This window comes from Bos taurus, chromosome 27 (assembly GCF_002263795.3).
Source record: "Bos taurus isolate L1 Dominette 01449 registration number 42190680 breed Hereford chromosome 27, ARS-UCD2.0, whole genome shotgun sequence".
Lineage (NCBI taxonomy): Eukaryota > Metazoa > Chordata > Mammalia > Artiodactyla > Bovidae > Bos > Bos taurus.
The window spans coordinates 38901749-38923945 of NC_037354.1; the positions used below are offsets into that span (position 1 = coordinate 38901749).

The 22197-nt window shown below is 46.3% G+C and overlaps 1 protein-coding gene across 11 annotated transcripts in view; it reads left to right on the forward strand.

Annotated features, from left to right (window-relative positions):
• Nucleotides 1–22197, forward strand: part of PSD3 (pleckstrin and Sec7 domain containing 3) — a 596024-nt gene that overhangs the window by 539605 nt on the left and 34222 nt on the right. For all 11 annotated transcript variants that reach the window (XM_024986357.2, XM_024986358.2, XM_024986360.2 and 8 more), the window contains 2 exons: nucleotides 10800–10957; nucleotides 13718–13862. In XM_024986357.2, the coding sequence (XP_024842125.2) occupies nucleotides 10800–10957; nucleotides 13718–13862 (303 nt within the window). The remainder of the gene's footprint in view (nucleotides 1–10799; nucleotides 10958–13717; nucleotides 13863–22197) is intronic.

Below are 22197 nucleotides of genomic sequence, written 5' to 3' on the forward strand. Positions count from 1 at the left end.
TTCGTCCTCCAGGGGATCTTCCCCAACCAGGGATCAAACCTACGTTTTCTGCATTGGCAGGCCGATTCCTTACCTCTTGAGCCATTAGAGAACCCCTAACTTCTGGCTAACACACAGTAAGTACGCAGGAGCTTCTTTCTGAAGGCAGCTTCGGGCTCTGATCAGGATCAGTGATTCTCCTCTGTCCGTCATGGCACTTGCCTGATGCCACCTCTCTTCTGTTGGAATGTGAGGCTGTCTCTAATTACCTTCCATACTTAATGTAACTAACCTTTTAAGATTTTCTAATTCAGACCCTCTTTCAGGTAGTCTTCCTTTTTGTTACCAGGAAACATGAACAGTCATAGGAACGTCAGCATTTCAATCATTTCATGATTCCCAGATTGGCACTTAAAAGTCAGGCGTCTGTTATCAGCTGAACTTAGGTTGACAAACTGTCATCCTGACTCAGACCTCACAGGAGGCCAACCAGTAGTGCATGCGTCTTTAGATCAGGACTGCAGTAGTTTTCTAGAATGCTGTGTGCTGCACGCATGCCTGAGAGCAAATAAGCCTCTAGAGGAGCTTACGCCCTGTCTGAAAAGGTCAACAAATAAAAAGCCATTTCATACTCTTCTCTCAGTTCGTCCCACCCTCTCCTCCCCGCACTGTGTCCAAAAGTCTGTTCTCTGTGTCTGCGTCTCCACCTCTGCCCTGCAGATAAGTTGATCACTATCATCTTTCTAGATTCCATATATATGCATCAATATATGACATTTGTCTTTGTCTTTCTGACTTATTTCACTATAATAGGCTCTAGGTTCATCCACCTCATTAGGGCTGACTCAAATGCGTTCTTTTTTATAGCTGAGTGATATTCCATTCGGAGAAGGCAATGGCACCCCACTCCAGTACTCTTGCCTGGAAAATCCAATGGACGGAAGGGCCTGGTAGGCTGCAGTCCATGGGGTCGCTAGGAGTCAGATACGACTGAGCGACTTCACTTTCACTTTTCACTTTCATGCATTGGAGAAGGAAATGGGAAATGGCAACCCACTCCAGTGTTCTTGCCCGGAGAATCCCAGGGACGGGGAGCCTGGTGGGCTGCCGTCTATAGGGTCACGCAGAGTTGGATACGACTGAAGCGACTTAGCAGCAGCAGATATTCCATTGGGTATATGTACCACAGTTTCTGTAGCCATTCTTCTGTTGATGGGACATCTAGGTTGCTTCCATGTCCTAGCTATTGTAAAAAGTGCTACGAAGAGAATGGCGTAGAAACATATATATTACCATATGTAAACAGAGAGTGAGTGGGAATTTGCTGTGTGACATAAGGAGCTCAACCTGGTACTCTGTGACAACTACAGGGGTGGGGTGGGCTGGGAGGTGGAAAAGGGGTTCAGAGGGGAGGGGACGTGTGTTTACCTGTGGCTGATTCAAGTTGATGTATGGCAGAAACCATCACAATATTGTAAAGCACTTATCCTCCAATAAAAATAAAATCCCAAAAAATGAATAAAAGAAGTAAGAGTGGGCAAAAAAAAAAAAAGCCACTTCAGTGCAATTCAATATGTGCTGCAAAGAAGGCAATGTGCCGTGGAAGGACAGTTCACTGAGCCTCAGGAAGAGCAGAGAAGATCATGGAAGGATTCACGGAGGAAGTGATGTCTAGACTGAAAAGTGATGTCTGCCCTGAAAAGACACGCAGAGGTTAGTCACATGAAGGATTCGGGTAGGGCGGAACGTGTACGGATGCCCAGATGTCAGAGACCATGGCACGTCCAGGGAGCTGCAGGTGTCCCAGAAGGCCGTGCTTGGGAGTTGAGCTTTTCTCCTGGAGCAGTGTGGGAGTATCCAGGGATTTTTAATGGGGTGTGACACAATCAGATGTATATTTTAGAACCATCAGTCTGGCTCTAAGATGGGGTGTGGGTTGGGGGTGGTGTTGGAGTCATAGAGACCTCGTGAGAAAGGGGAAGCACGCTGCCCGGGCAGTTCCGTTCCTGGTGCTGAAATCAGGGGTCTGACACGGTTATGGATATGCATATCAGGGGCCGGGAGGGGGTCTGGAGAGTCCTCCAAAAAAAATACACGAGAGAGGTGATGTCCCTCAGAGCTTGTAAAGTGGGGAGAACAGTGGGACACAGACCTTTCATGTGTGCCTGTGAGGGAGGGACCGTGAGAGGGGCCAGGCAGTGTGACCCCATCTTAGAGGCAGTGGGGGGCGGCAGGAAGAGAGAGAGATGGGGGGGTAGGGGAGGGCTGCCCAGACCTCAGGGCCTGGAGTGGCACTCCAGGCTGGAAACAGGTGGCCTAAGGTAGGGATCGGAAAGTCACTCTGGAATCCAGCGATGAGGAAGTTATTGATGAGGCAGCTCCAGTGGAGTGGCAGGCTTGGAAGCCGGAGGGGGTGAGTGAGGACATGGGCGGAGAGCGTGCAGACAGCTGATTTTAGGAGGTTCTTCCCTGATTTCCCCTCCATGCCCCCGCGACACCCCCTTTCCTGTGACCTGCAGATCCTGGATCCCCAGTGTCTGTTCTCTTGCAAGTGAAACAGGCCTGTTTCTTTCTTTCTGTCCCCTGGACAGTTCCTGACATGGTCCCAAGCCCTTGTCTTGTTTCTCCAGCTTATACACCACCTGCCAGCCTCATGACCACCTCCTTCCCATTCTGGCCCCTCCCTCCCCCTACTTCATCGTGTTTGCCTCTGACTTTCAAGCAAAAAGGAAATCCACAGAAAATTGCCGTAGTGACATCAGAACCATTTGCAAAACGTCATATTGGGAGGAACGAGAAACCAACTTGGTGTCTACCCCCCAGAAGAGCTTGGGCTTACAGTGATACAGGTTTTATGCAATGAGTGGCACATGACACAATGAAAGCCAAGTGTATGGGTGAACTGGAGAAACGTCGGGTAAAGGGGGAAACGCTGTGTGAGTAGCGGACTGCGGTTCCTAGAACTCCTCTTCGGCAGAGCACAGTGCAGCATCTGTGGTGAGGCAAGTGGTTTTGTCTGTTTCCCAGCTGAGCAGAAACGCACTCCTGTCCGTGTTTGGTTATGGTACTTGCAGTGCCCCTGAGACCAGGCTTGGGGAATGTATTACCCGATGGAGAGCTATTTATTTTTATTGGAATATGAAGTGTTTGCAGCAGAGGACTCTTAATATCATTTTAATATAACAGTTTATGTATGCTTTGAAATTTTGAAATTGCTGTGGGTTAATGATAAAGTGATTAAATTTTTGGTGGGGAAATTCCATCACTTGTCGACATACAGGTATCAGCTTCCTACCGTTTTGTTATCCAGGAGTGAGTCATCTGCTGGTCAAATGCTGAGATGCGTCTTTGCTGTCACACAGCTTCAGAAGATCTCTGTGGGTTTCAGTCAAGGGCTTTGTGTCTGACCCCCCTAGGTCTGTCCTTTTCTTACAAGTCTTTTTTGGTAAGCTTTATGATGGTATTTTTGTTACAGGTCTGGTTGTGACAAAAGTGAATTATGTTATCCTTAAAATAGTCAGGTGATTGATGGAATGGTTAAGAGAGAGGGGTGTGGGTGGCTGCTGAGTGCATGGCTCTGAATTACCTGACTGTGAAATCCTCTATACCAGGCTCTGGAGAATGTTCTTTTTTTTTTAAAAAAAAAAGTGTTTATTTGGCTGCGTTGGGTCTTCGCTGGGGTCCGTGGAATCTTCGTTGGCTCGTGGGGGATCTTCTGTTGCAGCCCTTGGACTCTCTGTTCCGTGCCCGGACTCCGTATTTGTGGTTCGTGGACTTCGTTGCTCTGTGACACATGGGGTCTTAGTTCCCCAGCCAAGGATTGAACCTGGGTGTCTCTTTTATTGAAAGGCAGGTTGTTAACCACTGGACCACCAGGGAAGTCCCTAGAGAATATTCTAATGTCTTTTATCTCTAGAGTCTAGAAAACAGGTATTCAGACCAGAATATATTTGCCATTGGCATGTCTTTCAAATGTAAAAAAAATGTTGGTTAACTAAAAATTTAGTTTCCTGTCTTGGTATACTGGGAACTCTCTGTTCTTGATGCAGAGTCTTCCATTGTTTCCTTGGACTTCTTGAGAGAGAGATTAGTTCCAACTGCTTGTAAGCGTTTTGGATTGGGAAGGGAGTTGTTTGCTGCCGTGTCTGAGTACAGGCGGCACATGCAGAGTGGGCCCGGGCCAGGCAGAAGGAGGCCCTGAAGACCAGGCCCCCAGACTGATGCCAGGTGCCGGGAGCCGGCCAGCCTGACTGGGACCCTGAGAGCAAAAAGCTTTTCTGTGTGCTCAGGGTACTTTTATTTATTTATTTGGTGAAACTGCTGGTTCTGTGCCCTCTCACACCCTGAAAGGGCCGTATGGACCCCTCTCCCATTCTCTGAAACAGTGGAAAGTGCATGAAACAGAAGTTCACTAGGTTTTGAGGTGTTACATGATCATATCTGAGTTTTTGTTAGTCATAAGTCAGATGAATGACCCATTTCAGCAGAGCAGTGTGACCATTATATAAGGCATATTTCAAACATAAGCAGAATTTTTTAGGACTATCAATTCATAGACAGGCATTGCAACTGGAAACACGTGGTATCTGGAGTCCAGGACACACAGGCTGTGCTCTGAAGGTTTGTTTAAAAACACGCTCAGAGGGTCTGGCAAACAGAAACTAGTTTACCCTATCAGTTGGCTGTGCCCTTTTCCAAGCCACTCGAGTGTGAGATGTGTTCAGAACGCAAACCTCTCCTCCTGTTTGCTCCCTAGGGGCCTAGGCAGTGCCTTTCTCTCCCTGTCTCCCTCCCCTCCTCCCTCCCTTCCTTGCAGTAAATATTATACCCACACCAGTCATGTGAAAGTCATAGCAGGAAACACGAATTCGACACTAACTTGCTTACCAGGGCTCTGCACTGAGGGGTGGTGGGTGGGTGATGATGGGCACACAGCACACAGTCACAGACAGTGCCAAGTGCAGCCTTTCGCAGGGACCCAGAGGAAGCCCTGGTCACTGTGTTAGTTAGAAATATTCAAGGAGTAAGGATGGGCTTCCCTGGTAGCTCAGCTGGTAAAGAATCTGCCTGCAATGCAGGAGACCCCAGTTCAATCCCTAGGTGGGGAAGATCCGCTGGAGAAGGGACAGGCTACCCACTCCAGTATTCTTGGGTTTCCCTGGTGGCTCCGCTGGTAAAGAATCTGCCTGGAATGCGGAGACCTGGGTTCAATCGCTGGGTTGGGAAGATCCCCTGGAGAAGGGAATGGCTACCCACTCCAGCATTTTGGCCTGGAGAATTCCATGAACTGGATAGTCCATGGGGTCACAGAGTCAGACATGACTGAGCGACTTTCACTTTCAAGGAGTAAGGAAGGTGCTGAGATGTTTCTTCTTTTTAAAAATGTTAAGACCTTTCAAGTTTCTTCAGATACTGAGTCCCAGAATCCTATATACTTTTTCAAAGGGCTGTTGTTGTTTAGCTGCCAAGTCTTGTCCAACTCTTTTGTGACCCCATGGACATGTCCGTGCTCTTCTATCCAAGGGATTTCCCAGGCAAGAATACCAGAGTGTGTTGCCATTTTTTTCTCCAAGGAATCTTCCTGACTCAGGGGTTGAAACTGCATCTCCTGCATTGCAGGCAGATTCTTAACCTCTGAGCCACTTAGGAAGCCCTTTCAAAGGGGTACTCGTGGTTAACTGTCTGCTCTGACTCTCTTCCAGTTCAGTTGTGTGATCATTAACAGATGGATCCTAACTTCCTGGTTCACTCACCAGATTTGTCCTAGAAATGTCCTGTGTGTCCCTGAAGTCAGACTGACTGAGAAAGCATCCCAGGCACTTCCAGTCCCACCAGGCCTGTGAGTGCCCCCTCCTCGTGTCCCGCGCATACAGGCCCAGTCCTCTGCTAGGGCCCGTGTGTCCTCATTGGCACAGTGTGGAGACGGCGCAGTGTCTGCCGTGACTGGACAAGCTAGTGTGAACGAATGTCATCCTTTGACTTTAAGTTGCTTATTTCCTAATTCTCCTTGCAGAAATAGAAGACATTTTCCTGACTTTAAAATCGCTTATCTAATATGAGAAAATTAGTTGAAATGATCCTTGAAGCTCCTTTCAGTCTTAACATTCTATGAAGAAGTGACTTTCAGATATCTGATTATTTGAGTTATGGGCTAAAACACACCTTCATCTGATTTCCCGTTACGCCTTCCTCCAAGATCTGTGGGAACACAATGTGCCCCCTGGTAAAAGAAAAATGAAGCTGAATAACTTTTAGAATGACATCTACCCAGAAATACACCAAATTTTTTAAAAAGATAATCATCAAATTATGAAAAATGTTTTTAGTGCCTTTTTAAAAATCAAGAATTAATACACAGCTTAGGATCCAGTTTAACTACTGACGTTTTTATGAAATCCTCATAGGCTCTCAAGAATGTCTTCACTTCTCTCACAACTATATTCTCTCAGTGGAAATCAAGACTATTTCAACTTTATTTTATTGTTTTAATGAGGTAGAGCACTTGTGCCTTGTACTCTGTAGACTGGAATCTGAGCATTTTTAAATTGACATTGGTGAATATCAGTTGACATTTGGTCACTTTCCAAGCTGGACTTTATACTCATCTGAGGGTGCAGATTTTCAGACTTGACGCCAACCTATTGTTTGTACATATGTAGATGATCTTTGCGTTAGTGTGTTATGATCCAACTTCACATGACATTTAATTAACAAGCTTCTTTAAAAAGAGGAGAAAGCTTTTCATTTCATGCTTTAAGTGCATTTTAAATAAACAGCATTGTGAAGTCACATGCTTGGTGCTTACTAGGGTGGTAGAGACTCCAGTGAGTCATCCTGGATAAAAGACGTAGATTGCAGTGAACACAGAGGAGAGTAATGTGTTTTTAGGTATCATTTTCACCTTTCATTTGTTTGAGAAAATAGCTAGTAATTATTAGGTGTCATAGAGCATTTTATTTTTTTATAGAAAATTTCTTGATTGAATTTATCTTGCTCTCTTTTCTCAGTTTGCATAGCCAAGAGTCTTAGGTTTGAAATGGTTTGATTACGATAATTTATCCTTTATTTCTTCTTTCCCAATACCATCATTAGACACCATCTTCAACTTTAAGCATTGAAAAATAAAGATGTCAGAATGAGCTCTGCAGAATAAAGTCTCTTCTTTTTATTCAGTTGTCAGCTCTAACTTTTCCAGTCTACCCTGAGTTTTATTTTGTATGGATTTGGAGCTACATTTTCTAGTAGGAATTCAGAATTCCAAACGTGTTTTGTTTGTATTTTGCCCTTTTTTAAAAATGATAAAATGATATTACTATTAACTAAAAGAGTGGAAGCCCATGTTGGACTTAAAATTCCTAGACTTTGGTTTCGTCCTAGTTACTATGATATGTCCTAGATCGTAGCTTCCCTTTCTGTCCTGTGTAGTATTTTCCTTCCAGTATCAGCTACCCTAGGGTTTAGGAAACTGCCTGAGGATAGAGTCCTCTTCAGAAACCACCGTGCAGGTCTCCCAAGTTGGTAATTACTGTTCGCTTCTACTTAGAGCTGTAATAAATGTTCATTTTAAAACTCTTAGCACTTTTAGAGTATTCCAGGAACATCATCCTTTAAGCTTGAAGAATGAGGTCAGAGAGAATAAGCCCCAGGAATAAGTACAGTTGCTCCAAAGGTCCAAGTCTCCCAGTGCTAATGGCTAAGGGTTGGTCTTTCTTTTCCTATTCATCCACAGCAGTATGTCAGGCATTGTGATATAGATAGGACCTACACTGGTAAGAGCAGAGTTTAACCCTGAACACCACAAATCTGAGCTGCACAGGTTCAATTGTTGGCAGATTTTTCAGCTGTGAGCACTGCATACTGCATGATTCACGGGAGATTGAATTTGCTAACCTGCAACTGTGGGCACAGAGGAGCGGAAGATGGGAAGAACTGCATAAACGGGAGGCAGATAAGTCTTATGTGGATTTTCAGCTCCCCCTGCCATGCGACGTTCCAGGGTTGCGGGCAGTTGTGGTCATTCCAGGGGGCACCTCCAGGACGAGAAGGGACAAAGGCCAACGGCAGAACTGATGCCTGGTGGACGGGCAGACGAGGAGGGGCCGGAGCTGTGGTCAGAGTGGAGAAGAGGCACCAGAGAGAAGTGGGAGGGGAAGCAGTGGAGAATTTCAGCAGAATTGCTGACTTCCTTGGTTGCTGTGAGATGAAAACTAAAGAATCTGTAGAACTTTGCGGTCGGGAGGTCATTTCTGACCTTTGCTAAAGCAGATTCAGTGAAGGGTAGAAATGCACTCCAGGCTCCAGTAGGTTAAAGGGCAAACTGGAAATTAGTGTAAATAGTTCCTGTGGACTCCTGACTAGTTGTGTATAAAGGAAGAAGAGAGGTGAAGGCTAGAGGAGGAAGTGATACTCAGGAGGGACTGTTATCTTACAAATATAAGAGAGGCCCTGAGGGTGTTTATAGGCTGTGGGGAGGAAGCCCGTAGACAACCAAGGATTTAAAATATAGTGGAAAGATAATAACCAGGGAAATAAGATCCTAGGAGGGGTTGGTGGAGGTTGATCTGGAGTACAGGATCAACCCTAAGCACGATTCCTCTGTGTAAGAAGGAAAGACCATAAAGGTGGTTACGAATGTGTTTACAGGGTATGTAAGCAGAAAGTTTGATCCTCACAAGTTTGTCCTTATAAAATACAAGTTCAAGCTGCTGCTACTGCTGCTTCTAAGTCACTTCAGTCGTGTCCGACTCTGTGCAACCCCATAGACAGCAGCCCACCAGGCTCCCCCGTCCCTGGGATTCTCCAGGCAAGAACACTGGAGTGGGTTGCCATTTCCTTCTCCAATGCATGAAAGTGAAAAAATAAAGTGAAGTCACTCAGTCGTGTCCGACTCCTAGCGACCCCATGGATTGCAGCCCACCAGGCCCCTCCATCTATGGGATTTTCCAGGCAAGAGTACTGGAGTGGGGTGCCATTGCCTTCTCCGAAGTTCAAGCTTTGTGCTACTAAAAATTATTATTGGAAACTATATCAAGTAACATCTAAGTGCTTACTATCCGCTTTGAACATTATTTAAAGTTTAAAAAATGGGATCTCATGGAATTTCATCCTACAGCTCTATGAAGATATCACTCCTTCTCAAAGAATATGAACTTAATGAGTGAATTAATTAATCTAAGATCATGAAACATGGAAGAGATGGGTCCAGCTCCAGGCACCTGCCTGTGCTCTTAACCTCTGCTGGGATGGGACAGGCGTACTGAAGAGAATAGGGGACGCTCGGCAGAATGGAGCAGAGGGGTCACTGTGGACGGGGAAGCCTTGACCATTGGCGCTGGCTGCCGTTACTGTTGACGTCCGTTCTTAATCGCTGAGGCTCAATAGAGTTGTAGCAATCTTAAAGTAGTCATTTTACCATTTAGTATTGTAAACTGTGTGATTTTTATGTTGCAGTTGGTATGTACTGAGTGTCTTAGATTTCCCCCACTTGGTGTCGGCTATTACCGAGATAAGCCGCTGCTGTTTCTTTCTGACTCACTTTGAACTGATGGCAAGAGTACCCCTGAAAAGCGTGGTTTGTGCTGGGGCTGCAGGGAAGGGAGGAAGAGATATGAGTGTATAATTATTTTTTTGAAAATTTGTAAAATGAAACTGTGATAAATGAAACTGTGATAACAGAATAGACTGTATCTTCCTTTTACTAGTAAAAGGCTTTTGCTACTAATTAGAAGGTGAGGAGTATGTCTTCTTTATAAAAGAAGTGCAAGTTTATAGCATCATGTTTGATATTATAAAATATGGGAAGAGGAGAGAGGAACTTATTAGTAAAAAATATCTCCTATAACAGTTGTAATGTCTACTACACTTACATTGGTTTTCAGGTCTTTTTTATTCTTATGGACCCACGGAAATGACTAGATATAATAATAATAATAGTACAATAATAATATCACATTTTTCAACTAGTTGGGATTTTTTTTAGTTATGTTTAGGTGGAAGCTACACAAAAGAACCTTTGTAAATTCTATGAATTGTGTCTGGATAATGCTCAAAGATAAAATTGCATCTATCCATGATACCCTCCTTTTTAATATAATTTTACTCATTTTTCAAATTTATGATAATAGAGCTAATCTTTCTCCTGACTTAAGATTAAGCTGATTTTTCCTCTTTTCTTTCAAGTACAGCTGGAGAAATTATTTCATTTTACTGTTCATTTTTTTCTTCATATTATTAGCCTCAAAAGAAAGTAGCAGGAAAATGTGGAGTCTTTAGAGCAGACACAGTGGCCTGGTTTTCACCGGCAGTTCACTTCTGCTGATGGGTGTCCGTTTGTTTCTGAAACCAAATCGCCCTATGAGACCTTGCTTCATTTCAAACCACTGTAAAACGTGTATGATAGCTATTTCATCTTTGACCTTCCTTAGCTCTTTAATTACCCACTCCAGTGTTCTTGCCTGGAGAATCCCAGGGACGGGGGAGCCTGGTGGGCTGCCGTCTATGGAGTCGCACAGAGTCGGCCACAACTGAAGCGACTTAGCAGCAGCAGCAGCAGCAGCAGCTCTTTAATTATTATATATCAGCTTTTGCAAAAGTGTGCCTTTGATAAATGTGTATTTTCTCATTCTGAGAATACTTTTCAAAGAAAAGGATGTTTAGTGACATTTATAAAGTAGCACGGAGTTGTTTTTACCCGCCATTCACTTGTTTTTTCACGCACCTTCGTGGATTTTCCAAACTTTTTCTTGCAGTTAATAGGTTTTAAAAAGAGAAGAGAAGATGAAGTCTGAACATGTCTTTGCTTTCTTCGTATCTGCCTACAGGACGAATATAAGCCAGAGAAGGCCCTGTCAGAGGAGGACCTGAAAAACGCCGTGAGCGTGCACCACGCGCTGGCCTCCCAGGCCACCGACTACGAGAAGAAGCCCAACGTGCTCAAGCTGAAGACAGCTGATTGGAGGGTCTTGCTTTTTCAAGCCCAGTAGGTTTCATTCGTTGGTTTGGTTTGGATTTTTAGTTTGCAGAGCACCACTTTCAGAGAAGGCAATGGCACCCCACTCCAGTACTCTTGCCTGGAAAATCCCATGGATGGAGGAGCCAGGTGGGCTGCAGTCCATGGGGTCGCTAAGAGTCAGACACGACTGAGCGACTTCACTTTCACTTTTCACTTTCATGCATTGGAGAAGGAAACGGCAACCCACTCCAGAGTTCTTGCCTGGAGAATCCCAGGGATGGGGCAGCCTGGTGGTCTGCCATCTATGGGGTTGCACAGAGTCGGACATGACTGAAGTGACTTAGCAGTTAGCAGAGCACCACTTTACACCAAGAAAGAGAATCGGGATCTACAGGGCACACTTGCTGAGTCAGTCATTAACCGGCTACAATAGAGAGACAGCGATCTAAGGAAACTAGACTAATGGAAACCCTGGGGCACGCTTTCTGTTTCCTTGGAGTCGCCCTGTGACCCTCTGTCAGCCCCTGACCAGCTCTGGATGTAACATCCTCATAAAGGAAACCAGGGCTTTAGTGCAAGTCCTGTCACGCAGTGAGTGCCGCAGATGGGGACTCAGATGACCGACCGCTGCCTGAGTCTTTGTCGTGCCCACAGTTTAACCTCTGTGAACCTCAGCTTGTCCCTAGCACACGTGTCACAGGGTTCTGGTGAGAAGCAAAGGAGATCAGGTGTGCAAAGAGCCTCGACACAGTGCCTGGCACACAGAGGCTGTGCACGAAGTGTGGATTTCACTTCCTTCTCTCTCTCCTCTCCTTCTGAGCTCTAAGAGTCTGTGATTAAACTAGAAGGAAAAGATAAAATCGTACTGTGGGCACGGAAGCAGGGTGGATTGCCTATGTAATAAGGAGTCTGTGACAGCCTTCAGATGAGGGATGGAACACTCCGTGTGGAGAATTCTGGGTTTATGAAGTGAGAAACTTGGGATTTTGGGAACTGAGCCTCTAGAACAGGCAGTCTAGTCGCACACGTCGCATCGGTGTCCATGGCAGGCACTGCTAATTATTCACGGCGTGCCTTTTACAGCCTGAGCTTGGCTTCAGAACCACTCTCAACCCAGCCCCGCCAGGTGACTGCATTTGGCACTGGCATGACATTTGACATCGAGATAGTAAATATGGGTCTCTGCGTGCTTGTTGATGAAAACAGTGGAAGATGAGAAAGGGGAATGAGAACAAGAACAGGTTCTCTGGCGATCTGTGGATGCTGAGCTTGCAAAGGTGTAAAACTGCTGACATCCGGTGAGGAGGAAGTTGTAAGGAAACCCAAGTTACACAGGATATTTTTAGTGTAGGAGTAAGACAGTTAACACCCAAGGGAACCACAGCCAGATGCATAATTACGGCTATTAGTCATAAAAGTCCTTCAAATTATTCTGTTCCCCAGCATTATTGTTTTTAAATGTCTAAAAGTGCCGGATATGATAACTCAGGAGATCTGATTACTCCAAATATAACTGATGCAGAATTGAGTCCAGTGAAAGAGAGGCGTGGGGCACGGTGAGGGAGACCCCTGGTGTGCTGTCCGCTCAGCGTGATCGCTTTCAGGGGGATCGTGCAGAAAGGGATTTTTAGATGGGCTGACTTTTTGTCCATCTTTGTATCGACTGTACAGCCGGCGGGTATCTCACCTAGCTCGGATCTGTTTCTTCCATTCCTTTACGAGTTCACAAGCCTTGTCAGCGCCGCACTCTGCTAACATGGCCTACAAGTTCACAGTGTGACACTGACCTCAGGAGATTTCCACATCCTCTCAGGTGGATATTTTTTGTCCTATCGAGGTGCACCTCACATACTTCTAAGTTCACAGTGACGTTCAGTAAATTTGCAGAATCGTGCAACCCTGTCCAGCTGTAGAACACTTCCATCACCCTACAGAGACTGAGCCCCTGTGCCGTTCTCACCCCTAGCCCGGACACCACTGGTCTCCTCTTTGTATGCCCTTTTCTGGAGTTTCCATATACCCGCAGGGTAGAGTATGTGGGCTTTTCTGTTGCTCCGCGTAAAGGTGTGGGGTCGTCCACACTGAGGCCTGTCTCGGCTCTCCACGCCTCTGCTGCTGGGTGGTGATGCTCTGTAAGGATACAGACTTCACTGTGTCCATTCCTTCACCAGTTGATGGACATTTAGAGTGTTTCTCCTTTTTGACACTTATAAATAATGCTCCTGTGAATATGCACATACAAATCTCTTAGTGCCTATATGTTTTTATTTCCCTTGAGTAAATATATACCTAGGAGTAGAATTGCTGATAAATTTATAGTTAATTTTGTTAAAAAAACTGTCCAAATTACTTTCCAAAGTGGGTGTATATACCTCTTTATATTCCCTCTATCAGTTTATCACTCAGTTGCATTTTAAAATCAAATTATGTGATTAGAAGAGATGAGTTAATTTGTAAATTAGTTTCTGACTAGCCTAGTATCAGCATAACGGGAAAGCAGAGGCTTTAATGAATACTTTCTATGGAGTGATTCTGCTTTGTTTCCTCTGTATCCTCGGGCGGTAGTCACAGTCTTACTCCTTGATGATCATGGGATCCAGGGCCTTTCGTTGCCATGGCGAATGCTGTTGAAAATGTTCCTCTCCAGTGAAGTTTTGCCAGGGATTAATTGGTCCCAAGAAGAGTGAATGATTTTATATGTCATTTTAAATCAGTGGTGAGAAATGGGCAGGATGCCGTGCATGCAGGTGTGGAAATACCCTGACATAATATGCCTGTGTCTCCTAGGAGCCCGGAGGAAATGCAGGGGTGGATAAACAAGATTAACTGTGTCGCGGCTGTGTTTTCGGCACCGCCGTTTCCAGCAGCCATTGGGTCTCAGAAGAAGTTTAGTCGCCCACTGCTGCCTGCCACCACGACAAAATTGTCTCAGGTAAAGGCATTTTGATCTTTACACCTTGTCATTTCACACTTTGTAAAGTGGTCTTACTATTTGTATTCGAATAATGCCCCATATTCTGGGGGCAAGGATGAGACCTCAACCTGGAGGGCCTTGTTGTCAAGAGGGCAGACGCAGTGTGCCTGGGGCCTCTACACTTCACATGGGAAGCAGACACGGCGGACTCGAGATGGGGTGGATGCACACTTTGAATTTGTTTCTAAAGTTAGTTTACTACTCAGTTATACCAGCCTCACTTTTATTTTTGTTTTTTGTTTTGTTTTTCCCAACAGTTCATATTTTTTAAACACCTGGCTAAGGATAGATGTCCTGCCTTGGAAACCAGCTTTTTATTCACTCATTGATTTAACTTTTCATTTTACTGAGCTTTTCCCAAATTCCAGACTGTGTGTGATGCTGGAAGCATTCCCAGGGACCCACTGCTCACAGTGCAGCGAGGCAGGGCCTTCCCCACCCTTGGGAGGATCTGAGTGGACCTTGGTGGTTTTCCCAGAGAATGCAGACAGAGCACACGAGAACGCTCTTCGGAGGTGTTCACTTGAGCTGCTCTCCTTTTATCGGGTCGATGTTTTTGAAGGTCACATTTTATGGCGCTCCTTTCCTGCTTACAACTCTGTTCTAAGGACACTGCATACAAGCCATGTCTACCAGTTTTAAACCTGTCTGCAGGGCCACTATTTCCACTGACTTGTTAAGGATTTCGGAAGCTGCTTTGACGTCTTTGTGAGTTTCTTATCGGTGCAATAATAGAGTTGCATCTGGCTGTGATCAACCAGGTCTTGATATTAACTAGCTCCTCCACACACCCGACATCATAGTTATCAACAGAGCATTTATTAATAAGAGCATATCATGTGCCTATTGTACCTCAGAGACTATTTTTGGCTCTGGAAATAGAAAGGCAAGTGAAACCCAGGCAGTCTCAGGGATCCAACTGGCAGATACAAACAAGCAAGTAATTGCAACAGTTTGATCAGAGGCACATGTAGGATAAGTCCAGAGGACCTTGCGGGCTCCAGACAGGGCCTGGCCTTGGGGGTGAGGGAGACACTCACAGGATGGGCGGCAGGACGGGTGTGGGAAAGGGGGCCGCCCCGCAGAGTGAGGCCAAGAGGGAGGGGGGCAGCGCAGGTGTGGGAGCCGCGCTGCGTCATCAGGCGCGACTCGAGCGCCCAGTGTCATGAGAGGCGGGACGCATTCCTCTGTGGAGTTGTGTGTGTGTGTGCACGCGAGCTAAGGTGCTTCAGTTGTGCGTCTGACTCTCCAACCCCATGGACTGTATCCCGCCAGGCTCCTCTGTCCATGGGATTCTCCAGGCAAGAATACTGGAGTGGGTTGCCACGCCCTCCTCCAGGGGATCTTCCTGACCCAGGGATCAAACCCCCGCCTTTTTTTTTTTTATTAATTAATTTATTTTAATTGGATGCTAATTACAGTATTGTAGTGGGTTTTGCCACACACTCACATGAATCAGCCACGGGTGTCCATGTGTTCCCCGTCCTGAAGCCCCTTCCACCTCCCTCCCTACCCCATCCCTCAGAGTCATCCCAGTGCACCAGCCCTGAGCGCCCTGTCTCATGCATCGAACCTGGACTGGCGATCTGTTTCACATATGGTAATATACATGTTTCAATGCCATTCTCTCAAATCATCCCACCCTTCCCTTTTCCCACAGAGTCCAAAGTCTGTTCTTTACATCTGTGTCTTTTGCTGTCTCGCATATAGGGTCATTGTTACCATCTTTCTAAATTCCATGTATATGCGTTAGTATACTGTGTTGGTGTTTTTCTTTCTGACTTCCTTCACTCAGTATAAACCCCCACCTCTTGCGTCTCCTGCACTGCAGGCAGACTCTTTTACCTGCTGAGCCGCCAGGGAAGCCTCTGCAGCTGGTACCAAGCAAAGGCCAAATGATGAAAGGTCACGAGGAGGATTTGGGATGCCTCACCATCCCCAGCATCCTTAGGAAAGTAGTGTAAGTAGGGAATTAATGTGATCAAATCACTGCTTCAAATTTTTTTCTTTTTACAATAGGAAGGAAGTATCAGAGGTGGAAACTAATATAAGAAAAAGGCGTTTTCAATAGAGGAAAAATGAGTTAGTGAAGGAGGAGATGGACGGAGTAAGAGGGTTTGGGACCTCCGGATGGTCCCATTAGCTCCATGAAGTGAGGAATCGGGCTGTCCTTAGGCGTGGGCTCTGGGCACTGTGGTGTCCCCTCTGGCTTTGGGTTCCCCCTCATCTCCTGCTTCCCTCTTGATGCTTCTTTCCAGAGTCTTTTGCTATGTCCTTTCTCTCTTTGTACCTCCAGATGTTGCAAGGAGTGCTCAGAAGCAGAGCCGAACAGACACTTGAGGAACAATAGTTTTTAAGTTAGTCAAGAAAAACACAGGGGAAATGTTAAGGTACCAACAGGACAAAAACGATCTCCGGTGAAGTGGCAGGAGGTGACTGGCCGCTGCGGCGAGAGCAGCATCAGGGGCGCCGGCTGGAGCGCACGGTGGGCGCCCTCGGGGATGAAGGCAGTGAGGACGTGGAGGAGGGGCGTGTGGGGTCCCGCCCAAGTGCGTAGAGGCAGGCTGGTGCAGAGAGCAGAGGAGATGTGGTTTCAGGAGACGTTCTTTCGTTTCTGTAAGTTCATCGTTATTATTGATGTGGTTTGGTTGATGCTCCCCACGTAAGCTCTAGTTCATGGACTAACTACCAAAAAAACCTGTTAGGAACAGGAAGGACCAAACAGCTCACTTTACAAGGCAGAATGGCGTTTAACTTTCAAGGATAATAAGTGTCCTAAGAGAAAAGGAAGGCTTTACTGCTTATTGGCCAGACTTCTTCATCCACCCAGCTAAAATACGAGCTTTCAAACCAAGTGCATTTCCCCACTTTAATTTTGGGTACTTAACATAAACAGTAAGCCACATTATACGAGGTTCAGTTCAGTTCAGTCTCGTTTCTTAGTCGTGTCTGACTCTTTCTGACCCCATGGACTGCAGCATACCAGGCCTCCCTGTCCATCACCAACTCCTGGAGTTTACTCACACTCATGTCTGTTGAGTGGGTGATGCCATCCAACCATCTCATCCTCTGTTATCCTCTTCTCTTCCCACCTTCAATCTTTCCCAGCATCAGGGTCTTTTCAAATGAGTTAGTTCTTCGCATCAGGTGGCCAAAGTATTGGAGTTTCAGCTTCAGCATCAGTCCTTCCAATTAATATTCAGGACTGATATCCTTTAGGATTGAGTGGTTGGATCTCCTTGCAGTCCAAGGGATTCTCAAGAATCTTTTGCAACACCGGAGTTCAAAAGCATCGATTCTTTGGTGCTCAGTTTTCTTTATATTATTATATTACACAAGGTTAGAGGAGAGAAAAACAGTTGAACAACTTGAGGCAAAAATACTTTCAAAGCTTGAGTTTTATTTTATTAATTTCACTAGGAGTTTTCCAGTTGGTATTTTTCAATAGATTGGTCTTTCTCGCCATTACTCCTGTAAAAGATCTGGGGTAAAAGGTGATCTGAAGTTAAAGAGGAACATTAGTAACTTTAGAACAACATGTGAGCTTTTCCTTGCTCTTTTCTCACTGTGGAACCTACATTTCTATTTATTTTCTACTTGGAAAATGTGAGTGAGTAATTGAAAGTAGCTCAGTCATATCTGACTTTTTGCGACTCCATGGACTGTAGCCCGCCAGGCTCCTCTATCCATGGAGATTCTCCAGGCAAGAATACTGGAGTGGGTACCTGTTCCCTTCTCCAGGGGATCTTCCCAACCCAGAGATCCAACCTAGGTCCCCCACATTGCAGGTGGATTCTTTACGCTGTGAGCCACCAGGGGAAAGTATGCTTCTGTCCTATTTGTGTGTGGGCTGTACATTGGTAGGGCTTCCCAGGTGGCTCTAGTGGTACAGAACCCACCTGGCAGTGCAGGAGACACAAGAGCCACGGATTCATTCCCTGGGTCAGGAAGATTCCCTGGAGGAAGGCATGGCAGCCCACTCCAGTATTCTTGCCTGGAGAATCCCATGGACAGAGGAGCCTGGTGGGCTACAGTCCACAGGGTCACAGAGGATCAGACAAGACTACAGTGACTACATGTGTACATTCATTGGTTAGTCACTTATATGTGAAAATGAGTGTGTTTATTCATTTGTGTATTTTTACCACAAGACCCCACCACCTTTGTCATGGCAGTCTCTTATTTTAAACAAATGCCCTACATTGGAATTTAAAATGAAATGCGTAACATTTTTTATATTTTTCCTCATTTTGAACACAGAAGTGTAAAAAAATACATATGTAATGTGATCAAAATGGTGAGTTCACAATTTTAAACAAGCAAGTAGTGACCAGCAAGAAGCATCCTCTGTGTCACATAAGATGACCAAACCCTTTCAGGAATTTAATTTCTTTGTTTAAAAAAAAAAAAAGAATACAATGATGCCACCCCCACCCCCCACCCCCAGACAGGTGAGTCACTGAGACTTTGTGGGCCTCAGTTTTCCTTCTGGAAAATGAGGAGATTGTCTAGACTGTTTTTTAAGATTCTTTCTATCACTAGCTCTGTACATTTTTTGCCCAGGTCATCATATTTGTTTACCACCTATGGAGAATGTGCCTTGCCCTTGAGAGTAATCGGAAAATTAGAAGCAAATATGTGGAAGCCAGCTCGTGATCAAGAGCAGATTAGAGAAGGGGAGGGTGCTGGTGTGCAGACCGTCTGCTCCAGGTGTCTGGGCACCTTCCGCTTTGCTGAGTCACAGTCACCCTCCTCGAACCCGGGAGGCGTGTCTGGATGCCCCCCAGGCCTCCCCGCATTCAGGGCGAGGCTCCCCCTTCACCCCGGGCAAGTTCTCGGCCTCGGCCCTGCCGACCTGGGCCCTGAGCCCTGCGTCATTGTGGGTCGTAGGGTGCTGAGCGGTGTTCGCAGCCTCTGCCCACTCAGTGCCAGTATCACCCCGCTTTGTGACAACCAGGACTGGCTCCGGGCACTGCCCGGCGCCCCTCGGGGCCACAGCCCCCACCGTCTGCAGCCACCGCTCCGGCCCGGCCATCTTGCCCTCCTGCACAGCCTGCTGCCCCTCCCCGGCATGCCAGACCACTTGGGTAATTTCAGTCTACAAAATAGACATATTACCAGGGTGAGAAAAAAAAAGTTAACCAGTATTAGGAAAAAACGAAATATTCAATTAGAAGATTGGTGCTTTTAAAGACACTGTTCATCACCCTGTCATTTGCAAGCTTCTCTTTAATTTTATTCTTGTCTCCTCTCCAAAGCATATTAGCCACTGCTCCTGAAATCGATGACTGTCAGTGTGGCAGGGTTCTCTGCGAGCAGCTCTGCTGTGTGGGAGGAGTCGCCTTCTCGTAGTTGCTTTTGCAGCCCTGTTGCCAGAGCACATTTCTCTTCCTGTCGCAGGTGGAGAGACTGGTGTGAAAATCTTTTAAGTTTTGCTTCTCCTTCCATGTAGCACTCCAGACTTAGGACTTCGTGGCTGGCCATCTATAGGATCTTTCGGGCCTCCTTTTCTACTCATCAGGTAGTCATTTTCAAACATTAATGCACATAATTTACCAGGGGACTTACCTAAAATGCACCTTTCTCATCTCCGCCCACTCCTCCATCCATCGGGTCTCAGCCAGGGTCCCCAGGAATGTATGTGTTTCTAAGACCCACCCTGTGCCCAGCCACCTGCCCTGCAGATCAGAGACCCCACCCTGCAACGTACCTGGCTCCCTCCCGCGCATCCCCTGGAGACCACGCCTCCTGCAGGGGTGGTCTCCCCCACTGCCTTGTCCTGTTTCCCTCTTTGACTCCCAGCCATGGTCCCGTTAGAGGCTGACTCTGGATGCCCACCGAGTGCTCCCTGTGGAGGGCCAGGCCTTGTGTTAGCATGGATCACAGACAGGAGATTGCTGTGTTTGCTTCCAGCCTCGTGTTATCCATCCCATGGTTTGACCGCGGGGCAGCCGTGCTGAGGCCCGGGAGACGGGGCGGCGTTGGTTCACAGACTGGCCCTGCGTGAGGACGGCCAGGGGAGGCCAGAGACAGGGGCAGCCACTGCGGGCTGCTCGAGGCGGGTTTAATGCGCACGGGAGCTTACTGATGAGTCTGGAGTAGCTGAGAGACAAGCCGACCCTGCACCTGCCCCCAGGATCTTGAAGTTTATGAGGAGCCTTGACTGGATTCAGTCATTGGGCCAGATGGTCCCAGCACCACCTGCTGTCTCAAGGCCACAACCTGGGGCAGCTCCTAGCATGGGGAAGGCAAGAAGGCACATCCCGAGGTCGGGGGCTGGGTGAGGAGCCTCCGATGGCCCAGCGCCAGCCAGGGTCACCGGCTGACCCACCCGCCCTCTTGGTGACCTCCTGCATGGCGGTCATGAGGAGCGGAGACTCCCGACGATGGCATCCTTTTCCGGGCATGTCCCTCGCTGGCCAGAGCCCCGCCTGCCCACCCACTCAGGGTCACACGCTCAGTCCAGCCACTCCTTCTTCCTAAACATCTTTCTACCATACCCATGTCCCTCAGCCAGACTCTGGTCACCTTGACCTCTGGTGTCCTGATTTTTTGGATCCTTTGCCTTGTCAGTACTAAATATTTGAGTAGGTATCCTTCAATATATGTATTGAATCTTTTTAATAAAATGTCTTACATGTCCTACTATCAATATAACATAAGAAATGCTGAACGTCATTAGTCATTAAGGGAATACAAATCAGAATCACGAGATACCATTAGGATGGCTATACATTTTTTAATTTTTTATGAAAAGTAATGTAGTGGTGAGGTTATGGAGAAATTGCAACTCTCACATATTGCTGCTAGGAAGGTAAATACTTTGGTGGTTTACCAAATGATTAAATATAGACATGTTTTAACAGCAGTTTCACTCCTACTTTGATAACAGGAGAATGCAAACATGTACTCACATAAAAACTTACACGACTGTTCACGGCAGTATTGTTCATAACAACCTAAGGTGGACACGGGCACCGGCTGCTGCTTGGATGAATGAGATGTTACCTAGCCACACACGGGGCTTGATTCAGCCGTTAAAGAATGCAGCGCTGACACCCCAGTGTGGACGAGCCTTGGGAACCGTGCTACGTGAAAAGCCAGCCACAAAAGAGCATATCATGTGATTCTATTCCAAAAGGTTCCTTTTAGGGGAACTAAAATGTCATAAAATTAAATGCAATGGTTTCACAGCCCTGGGAATATATTTAAGAGCTCTAAATTGTACATTTCACATGGGAGCTTTGTATAGTAAAGTGTGAATTATGCCTCAATGCTGATTTAAAAAATTTCTCCCCAGCGGGTCACCTTGCCTGGGGTGCACACACCCCGCTTTGGAGAGCTCTGGCAGCCTGTTCCTAGAACCGGTTGAGGTCCCTCTTGTCCAACTCTTGTTTCTCTTCAATCCATCCTGCACAGTGCTGGCTAAAATAGGATTCCTTCGGTGTCATGTAACCAAAACTGGCTCACTATTAGCAACAAAACACAGTCTAGACTCCTTGGCATGAACTTGGACTACAGTGTTCCACACCTTTTCAGAATAGACAGCTTTCATATTCATTTCTTAGAGAGCTGTATGTAACATATGGGTGGGCTTCCTTTGTGGCTCAGTAGTAAAGAATCCTCCTGCCAGGAGATGCAGGTTTGATCCCTGGGTCAGGAAGATCCCCTGGAGTAAGAGATGGCAGCCCATTCCAGTGTTCTTGCCTGGAAATGCCATGGTTAGAGGAGCCTGGCTAGCTACAGTCCATGGGGTTGCAGAGTCTGATACAACTTAAGGACTAAAACAACAACAATGTAACGTATACCAAGTGCTCAATCAGACAACTAGGTTATTACGCTGAAGCTCAGCAAACACTCCTTCAGGTCTTTAAAGGGTCTTAAAAGTGAAACAATGAAACAGTCTTCCTGGTGGGGCTTTCAGCAATTGTCCCTTTGGACCGCTGCTTTGAAGTCAGGTGTTCTTTAGTCTAAATTCCTGCAGCTCAGGTTTGATGAAGCTGCAGCGTTTAGCAATTTGCATCGTTAATTGCTGGCAGATTCCTAGAAATGTCATTATCTCCTAAATCATGTCTACTTTAAAACAGCACAAGCAAACAGTCTGAGGTCTCCCTCTCTACCTTCCCCCTTAAAAAAAAAAAAAAAAAGAGTCCATTTATTCAGCTCGTTTCCTAAGGGGACCAAATGTCAGGTGGCTTGTGAGGTGTGTGGACATTATAAAAAGAGCTAAGACTCATCTTCAGCTCCTAGGTGCTGGATGTTGGTTAAGTGACTTCTACAAGCCAGAACCATG